The sequence below is a fragment of the Cyphomyrmex costatus genome, unplaced genomic scaffold (genome assembly GCF_001594065.2).
Source record: "Cyphomyrmex costatus isolate MS0001 unplaced genomic scaffold, Ccosl1.0 scaffold21, whole genome shotgun sequence".
In the NCBI taxonomy this organism is placed as follows: Eukaryota; Metazoa; Arthropoda; class Insecta; order Hymenoptera; family Formicidae; genus Cyphomyrmex; species Cyphomyrmex costatus.
The window spans coordinates 686,273-696,167 of record NW_017276147.1 but is presented as its reverse complement, the minus strand read 5'-3'; the positions used below and the strand labels follow the sequence as shown (position 1 = coordinate 696,167).

Sequence of the window (9,895 nt, the reverse complement as noted above, 5' to 3'; positions counted from 1 at the left end):
ATGATTGACAAGCATTGGAATATATTTACGAATGATATAGAAATTCGAATCATGAAAGAATATTCTATACTCTCACGAAGATTTATCAAGTATTATTCAAGTAAGTGTATATATTGCTAAATGTGAAGTATTAACGTCATGTATATATTGATAAAATAAGATATTGTATGATGATATAGTATGTTGATAGAATATGATATTGTATATAAGGATTTTGTACTTTAAAAATAAAGTTAATTGAGAAATTTAGATTTCTGTCACTGGAAATTAATATATTTAATATATTTTAATAAGAAAAATGAAAGTAAATAAAAACTTTTTAAATACGGATTCATTATATGTAGAACTCTCAATAGTCATATTTTTAAAACTACTACTTTAAAAGATTGATATTATTGAAAGTATCTTTCTTTCGTGATATTACAGTACTATATTTTTTTTCACTATCGGTGCTTATAATAATGCCGTTAACACCGATATTCCTAGACGTCATAATGCCTCTTAATGAATCCCGTCCGCGATTTTTTGCGGTAGAAATTGAATTTAGGGTGAATAAAGATGACTACTTTCTACCAATTTTTTGTTATACTTCTATTCTAATTGTGTTGGGTGCATTCATTGGGTTAGGTGTTGATGCAAAACATATCATATGTACTGCTCACGCATGTAGTTTATTTGCGGCTATCAGGTAAACGGATGAAGATACTGTGTATAATATATGTAATGATATAATTGTGCAATTATTTTAACAAGATTTTAATTTTATATACAGGGTAGTCAATTTTAATTTATCCAATAGAATATCTCCATACTTTTAAATTTAAGACAAAAGTTACAAAGAGAAAAAGAAGATAATCTTGATTGACCTTGAAAAAATGTCTTTAAGGTCAAGGTTATCCAAAATTTTTTAGATGAAATTATATGTATTGCTTTATATAATATAATTTTCTTTAATTATTCTTACGCACATAAAAGTATTAAAAGTATGATTATAATAAAAACATTAATGGCTTACGAAATATTTAATATTTTATATCAATATTTGCCAGAATAAAATATCTTGTAAACTATTTATTTTGTAGTACACTTATCTTAATAATTTTATATATACAGAATAATTAGAAGAATCACATTATGTAAAAAAAACTATATAGTATCATTTAACAAATTTTAAGTAATCTTGTCCTTAAGGACATCTAAATCAACCAAGATCACCATCTTCTTTTCCTCTGAGCAACTTTTGTCTGAAATATTTTTGTCTTAAACTTAAGGATTTTGAGGTATTCTACTGTGCGCGGATTAAAGTGGATTATCCTATATGTGTATATTTATATATATTTTATTTATAAAAAATTATATTATATATATATTATACATATATGTATAATATGTATACATATAAGCAGTTATCTGTTATGTACACATATTTTATTTGGGTTCCTTAAAATATAAGATTTATTTCATAGCAAGCAAATTGAAAGAATAATGTTAAAAGTCGACGATAATGAAAATAATACCAGGAAAAGTAAATACGGTATAAATAAAAAGTTTAATTTGTTAAACGAAAAAATGATGTATCGAGAATATATAATATGTTTAAAAAAACATCAGCTTGCTATAGAGTAAATAACTTTTGTCAAATTATATTGTCTTTTACATAATATTAATACTTCTACTTATATTCAAAATTAATGTTAACTTTTTTAGATTTGTCAACGTACTAAATTCATCATATCAAGGATGTGCATTAGGTATATTGATAGAAGTTGTTGGAGTTTTGAGTTTACTTGGACTTCGAGTATGTATTATAATTGTGCATAAATATGATGTGACTTTTCTCCTCTACTAAGATATAATTTAAATATACAATTATATAAAACATTATAATATATAGCTTTTCTATATATTCCTTATTCATCTAAGACTAACTTGTAGTGTTTTTTTATTAATACACATATATATATGTATATATATGTTATTATATAAATTATTAACGCAAATAAAAGCTAATAATTTTAATAATTTTTGATAATAATGTTATTAATATTTACGTTCTGTAAGATTAGCGTTATTTATTCAAAATAAAATATAATTATATATTTCAAATAATTATATAGCACTTCTCTCTCTAATATACATATATATATGTATATATATAATCTTTTATAGATCATTGATGTATTAGATCAAGTGGGAACGTTAGCAAAATTTGTGCTTGTATTCTTATCAACACTGTTTGCTTTGATAATCATATGTTACTCTGGTCAAAGAATAATGGACGAAAGTCAGAATGTATTCCATGGAGCGTAATAATTATTTTATATCTTCATAAACGTATTGTATTTTTTTTTCAATCTTGTTTTAAACAAAATTATAAATTAATGATCTTTTCTTTGGGCGTGATATAAAATCTTTAGTTAATATCGATAAAAGGGGACCCAGCTCCGATAACTTACCTTTATCTTGATATATGTTGTTATAGGGACTTGAGTAACTTTCAATAGGTTTTGATAGTCGTCCTTCATTTAAAAATTACTAATAAAAAAAGTTTAATGTTTTGTAGAACAAAACAAGTCTATAATTGAGGATGCTTTAGTAGTAGAGGAAGTCTATAATTAAGCAGATTTGCAAAATGCGTTTTGTCAAAAGTTTCATTTTTTAATTAGACATATATGGCGCAGTGTTCAGTGTTGAAAGACTCATGTTATGAACTATTTTAAGATATTCAGAAAGCACTTTTTCATTGTTAATTTATATGCTAAAAAAAATATAAATGTTTCGATGTGCATTATGTCTTTTAATTAGAAAGAAACATAATGTAATGTAAGTACTGATTGATATATTGTTATTTTTTCTGTAATGTGCGTAGTTTTTTATGGCTTTTGTTTTTCGTTTTCTGAAAATTATTAGATAGGAGAGGTTCACTTCTCCTTCTTTCTCGGGATTTAATTGCTAATATTACAGCAGAAATGAAATGTTATTTTGTAAACTTTTCTTATTAATTATTTTTAAACGAAGGATGATCATCAACTAAAACCTGTTAAAGATCACACAGGATCATGACTTTTATACGTCAAGATCAAGGTCATCGAAACTGGATCCCTTTTTATCGATACTTACCAATTTTTTAAATATTAATTTTTATTTAAAATAATTTTCATATAAATAATGTAATTTAAAAATTCAATTAATATATTATAAATCACGAATACTATAAATCTTACAATTAAATGTTATTTTGTACTATGCACATATTTGTATATATGTTATTATATTATACACTGATATTACAAAAAACAATTTTCAACTTGAGCATAATTTTCCTTAAAAAATTAATTTAAAGTCAATTATTATGTTTATGATTATAGATATGCTGCAGAATGGTACAAATTCTCGCCTAGACTAAAATCGTTATTGATAATAACTCTTTATAGAAGTAATATTCCGTGTGGATTAAAGGCAGGCAACATGATTCCGTTATCCATTGCAACTTATGCAAAGGTAATTTATAAAATAATACAATATTATTTTTTATAAGAATGTTATAGTATATATTATGCATAACTTATATAATTACTTTAAGGTAATAAAAATGTCTATGTCTTACTACACGGCATTATTATCAATGCAGGATTGATTACTAAGTATTGAATTAATTCTTCACCGATCTCCGTCTTGTCTCAGTGACAATAACATTGTAGTTGATAGACTTGCGGTATCCATTTTTCTCTATTAGGATATTTATTTCTCTCTATTTTCTAATTGGTTATCAGATTTATTTTTTTTATGTTAGTATCATTATCTTTTTGTTAAATTAAAAAATTTTTTCAATTACGTTTTGCTGTCTGTATTTTTTGCAACTTTATATAGTATATATATTTATTTTATTATAATGTAACTTTAAGTTTGTTTTTTTTATTATATAATAGTGTACTGTTTTCTATTTTAAAAGATAAACTAAAAATTTTATTCGTGCACACACATACAATCGTAGTGCTTAAAATTATCTGTTAGATATTTTAGCAAACTAGAGACACGTACACGAATAAGACAGGAAGGTAGCACGTGTCTACATTATTATTATAGTATACAGTCACCCCTCAACTTACTATTGTATCACGCAATAGCATAATACTATGTCATGTCACTTTGCAAAAGGGTTCAATAAATGATATTTCAGAGATAGGAAAGTGTTGGTTTAGTAGATACTCTCTGACATCAGCAAATTAATAAATTGACAGTGACATTTCCGGACATCCTATAATTTCATATTATTTGCGCCACTACTTCTATGTTAGGGTGTCGATAACATACATATGTAGCATGTATCATTCTTTTGTAATTTTTCAAAAAGATACTAAGACGAACAATCATGCTAGAAAATTTTTTGCGAGAGTATAACGTTAACCGGGTATTTTTGTTGACCATGGGTCTTTGGCCGTTTCAAAATAAACCCACGAGAAATTTCTTGCGAACTTTCTTCTTTCTGATCGAAATAAGTTATTGTCCCTTCGAGGTAATGCATGGATCGACATATGTTAGATTATCAAACAGATGCATTCAATTGGTGTTTTTAATTTTAAATCTTATTTTTTATTGTATAAAACATATGTATATTACATCGCCAATAAGCTTTAGACTTCTGTCATGAGAAGTTTATAATGCAACATATTTAATATAATAAATATAATTAAACTAATCAAACATATACAAAATAATAATTTGCATTTATTTAATCGTACAAAATTCTATGTTTATCTATTTATATGTTTATCTATTTATATTAACATATTTTACGGATAATAATCCAACGTGACACGCAGATATTATTAATGTACGATCATTGGGACAATCCGCAAATGATTTTTGATGCCAGTTATCAATTTATGATGTCGCTCTCTTTCATTGGGAGGCAGATAAACGAGTTCTGGAACCATGACAAGGCAAGTTTTTATAACTGTAACTGTTTTTCTTTTTTACTTATGTTTATACTGCGGTAAAATTATTTCAGATTTAATATGTTAAACCGTTTCCATATTTATTGCAATCAGTTGCGACAGTTGTACAAAGCTATTGATCAGCATTGGGACATATTTACGAATGATTTGGAGGTTCAAGTTATGAAAAATTATTCAATGCTATCACGAAAATTTACAAGATATTACTCGAGTAAGTATATTGCTACGATAATATATTAAATATGGTGTCATATGATGTTAAAAGATAATATTATAAATAAGATTATTATAAGCAGTTTTACGATGTTTATTATTTTGAAATTAACATATAGTATACATGCTAATAATAAGAAAAACGGTGTTTATAATAAAGTTGTTTTAAAAAGAAATCGAACAACGGTGTAGCTCAAAAATACTTATAACGATTCTCTTTTAAAATATTGCAGTGCTAATGTTTAGTTTAATGATGATATTTTTATTCTTACCACTAACACCAATATTGCTAGACACTGTGATGCCTCTTAACGAATCACGTCCGCGATCCTTTGTAATCGAAGTTGAATTCAGAGTGAATAAAGATGATTATTTTCTAGCAATTTTGTGTTATACAACCGTTATAGTTCTAGTAGGTGTCAACATCGTAATGGGCGTTGATGCAATGCATATCGCATGTACCGCTCATGCGTGTAGTTTATTTGCCGCTGTCAGGTAGATAAAATGTCAGTAAAATTAAATGTTGTGTGTAATAATATTGTTATAAATATTTTATAAAACACTAATTTTATATACAATTTCCATACACATATTTTACGACGTATGTTTTATTTATTATTAAAAAAATACACGTATTTTATTTAACTTTTGCGAGATATTATATTTACAGCAAACAAATCGAGAATATAATTTCGAAAGAGAATAACAATAAAAAAAACAGCAAATGTAAATATCCTGTGAACATGGAACTTGATCCATTAAATGAAGAGTTAATGTACAAGGAATACATAATATGTTTAAAGAAACATCAACTTGCTATAGAGTAAGCAATTTTTTGTATTTTTTAATTGTCCCTCTATATAAAATGTTTGTCCCTTTCCCTCTCTTTCTTTTTCTCTATACTAATATAATAGTATGTTACGTAATATAATGTCATTGTTATATAAATTAATTTACTAATTTCCAATCTAGGTTTGTTAATACATTGGAGTCATCATATAAGGGAATTTCATTATTTTTGTTAATCTTGCTTATTGGGACTATAAGTTTGATTGCAACTCGAGTAAGCTTTTATATAGAAACTATTCATATATAAAATATTGTACATAAATATAAACATATTATATTATAACTAAACAAAATAACAAAAATATAATTAAAATTTTCTTTGGTAAGTGTTGATAATAACGGACCCAACTTCGATGACTTTATCATTGACATATATTGTCAAGGTCATAACTCTGAGCAATCTTCAAAAGATTTTACTCCATGCTCGTCCTTCAATAAAAAAGTCATTCGTTAATAAAAAAAATGTAATAAACATTTTATAATTATGTGACACTTTACATCTTTTTCAAAGTACATCTTTGTAATTGTTCGCCAATGTTAAAGGATGAGATCATTGTGTTATACTGTGCCGCTTGTTGGGAGGCACACTATAGGTCTATCCTACGTTTCTTCCTGCCTAGGGGCGTAGTACGACTTTCCATGCACGCAAAACGAATTTTCCCTATCTAGGTTAAATTATTGGTTTATAGCTTTTTAACAAGCAATGGGGATAAACCTCGCTTTGCGTAGAAAGACGGACGCCTCTTGACAGAAGAGGGTGTATATGGATCTCGCTTCGAATGTGGAAAGTTATATTGAGTTATTTATAATATGTAGTTACAATTTAAATTATATGCATATAATTCAATACACATTTATATTGTCAACTTTATTTGTAAATCTTTATAACTATCGAACGAATAAGTACTGTCTAAAATCTTCCAAAAGTCACACAAAGCCCTCAGAGCCATGACTTTGACAACGACTGCGTTCAGAGAGCGCGCTATCAACATTATTTATGTTAATTGTGGTTGTTCTACGTTTAACGGACGATAAAGATAGAATGATACAAATAGCGCTATAATAGCGTCTTACTTAATACAGCTAATACTAAAGTCATTTAAATCTAGTTTTTTTAAATCTTGAAGCTAATACTATATAAGCTAAGATTATCGAAGTTAGTTCTGTTAATTGTTAATTCATATTTTAATTTTGACAATAATATTAGACTATTTAGAAATAAATAACAGATTGATAAAAATACATAAAAGAGATTTTGAGTAAAAATTAAGAACAAAAAATTAGGAATATATTTTTGATATTAAACTTTATTACATATTAAATTCTTTCGTTTTTATAAAATTTTTTATCTTATCGAACTTTTGTTATCATGAATAAAAATATAATAATATTTTTAATGTTTATGTAACATTTTTTAATTTGTTACAGATTATTTATGTATTAGATCAAGCAGGGGAAATAATAAAATTCGCATTTATATTCGCAGCTTGTATAATGACTTTAATGATTCTATGTTACTCTGGTCAAAGATTAATGGACGAAAGTCAGAGTATATTCTATCGAGCGTAAAAATCATTTTTTATTTTAACACACACACACATACTAAAATTATAAAACATTCTTTAAGCAAAATTGATAGTAACTTTTTTATTTATAAAAAAGCACATAATATTCATAAGATTAAAAAATCTTGATTCAACTTCCATTTAAAATAAAAATACGATATAATTAAAAATTTAATTAACATATGAACCATTCGTAATTTATAATAATTAATGTAATTTTTGCAAATATTTAATAATTCTTTTTAGAAAATTCGAAATTATCTGTTATTAACTTATGATTACAGATATGCTGCAGAATGGTACAAGTTTTCGCCTAGACTAAAATCTTTATTGATAATAACTCTTTACAGAAGTAATGTACCATGTGGATTGAAAGCAGGTAATATGATTCCATTATGCATTGCGACTTTTGCAGCGGTAAGTAAAGTGCATACAAATGTAAAGTTGCTTTTGACAGTGTGTGTGTGTGTGTGCGCGCGTGTGTAGAGAAAAGTGAGGGAGTAATGCAAGTCATTTTTGAAGTTAAAATCCGCGTATAAGAAAATGCAAACAATAAACATATATTCTTCTATCAATATGCATTTCGATATTGAACAAATTTTTCATTTGATAATGTTACATTTACAAAAAGTAAAGTAGACAGAAACAAAAAAATATCTCTCGCATCGAGTAAAATATACGCATAAGTTGGCTAATTGTGCGCAGATCTATAATCGTGGGAAATCAATGAATAAAATTAAGATAATTATGCTAAATAATGTCCTTTCCAAATTTCGACATTTTTCGGTTACAATGTTAATTATAATCTTTGTTATAATACTTAAATAGCAATAATCGGGGGAGATTAAAAATACATAATCTATCTATATATATTTTAAATCATTGTCCATGCGCACAATTTCTCGTCGCGAATTGATTTAATACAAGAAAAACCGTTATTCAAAGACTTTTTAATTTAATTCAACGAATAATTGCTCAAAAGGCGAATATAATAAGACTTTAGTAAAAGGTATGCACGATTAAATAAACAAAATAAGAATACGATAGAGATGTGTGAATCAGTTGGATTTGATTCAAATTGAATCAAATCACTGTGGATCTTCTATGATTTGTTTCCGAATTTGAAAGATCCTAAATCAAATAATAATCTAATTTTATCACTTCTAACTTTTTCCAAGAGATATTTCCCAAGATATAACGGAGATATCTTCTACATAAAGTTATTCTCAACTTATCTGAAAGTGAAGGAATTAGGCACATAAGTTTGAAATTTAGAGTCATCGATGATTCAACTTCGAATCACTTGCCTATTTTATTTGGTTCATTTATGCGCGACTCTCTCTCTCTCTCTCTCTCTCTCTCTCTCTCTCTCTCTCTCTCTCTCTTCCCTATATCTTATATGACCAATCTTTTCAATTTTTTTACCTGTTCATATTAGTGTATGAAAATTTGATTCGAATTCGATTCGTTTTTTAATCAAAAGAACTACATCTATCCAGTCTATCCTAGAAATTTCGCTATAATTGCGATTCCATTTAGGGGAAAAGTGGCAAAGCAAAATGCGCACAATTATCCGCTCCTCCATCTCCCTCCACACACAGACACACACACATATATATATGTATATAATATATAATTCATGTCTCTTTCATATTCCATTTAAGGTAATACGAATCGCCATGTCTTACTTTACAGCGTTTACCTCATTCAAAGAGTGATTACTGAATCTTCAATTATTTCTTCACCGCATTTTTATATGTTTAATATAATGTGATTATACAATGTCAATAAATTGTATTTGATACATTTAATTTTGACACAATCCTTAAATTTAATTTTATCTTTCTTATAATTTTCTATATTACTTTGAATTATATTTAAATTGTGAATTTATTCGATTTTATTATATTTTATTATTTACTACTTTCAAAGATGTGTGAGACTTGATTCTACTCACAGTCAATTGAACTGACTGAAAAAAAAATTCTAGCAAAGAAGTAGAGTACTCACAAAAAAGTAACTCGCGTCTACATTGCTATTACTGTTACCCTCAATTGTCCTGTCATTCTGAATACGCTATGCTATAATACGTCTATACCATACTTATGTTATTATACATGTCAAACTATAGAAAGATGTTTAACAGAATACTTTTGAAGATGATGGAAGTGATAATTTAATATCGACAAGTAGATAAGTATATCCCATCATTGGAGTAACGAGATACACTAACAATTACTGACATTGCACGATACTGTATTTCTTATTCTATACAACTTGTATTGTTCAAATATCTAAAGTCAATCGATA

General features: G+C 26.6%; 2 protein-coding genes across 2 annotated transcripts in view; both read left to right on the top strand.

Moving 5' to 3' along the window:
• On the top strand, positions 1–6,733 carry LOC108773442 (uncharacterized). The gene is made up of 13 exons (XM_018539251.1): positions 1–100; positions 403–688; positions 1,467–1,622; positions 1,708–1,798; positions 2,170–2,306; positions 3,369–3,501; positions 4,355–4,516; positions 4,824–4,943; positions 5,052–5,169; positions 5,405–5,666; positions 5,842–5,994; positions 6,144–6,234; positions 6,710–6,733. The coding sequence occupies exons 1-13, from the start codon at positions 1–3 to the stop codon at positions 6,731–6,733; spliced, it is 1,833 nt and encodes a 610-aa protein (XP_018394753.1).
• Positions 6,734–7,514: 781 nt separating this feature from the next.
• LOC108773441 (uncharacterized) overlaps positions 7,515–9,895 on the top strand; it is a 7,880-nt gene continuing 5,499 nt past the window's right edge. The window contains exons 1-2 of the mRNA XM_018539249.1: positions 7,515–7,585; positions 7,870–7,964. Coding sequence (XP_018394751.1) covers positions 7,515–7,585; positions 7,870–7,964 — 166 coding nt within the window. The remainder of the gene's footprint in view (positions 7,586–7,869; positions 7,965–9,895) is intronic.

Excerpts from the sequence above, each read along its gene's own strand:
- LOC108773442 (XM_018539251.1), top strand. The coding sequence starts at position 1 with ATGATTGACAAGCATTGGAATATATTTACGAATGATATAGAAATTCGA. Across the intron at positions 101-402 it reads ATTTATCAAGTATTATTCAA|TATCTTTCTTTCGTGATATT; the intron begins GTAAGTGTATAT and ends TATTATTGAAAG. Across the intron at positions 5,995-6,143 it reads AAACATCAACTTGCTATAGA|GTTTGTTAATACATTGGAGT; the intron begins GTAAGCAATTTT and ends TTTCCAATCTAG.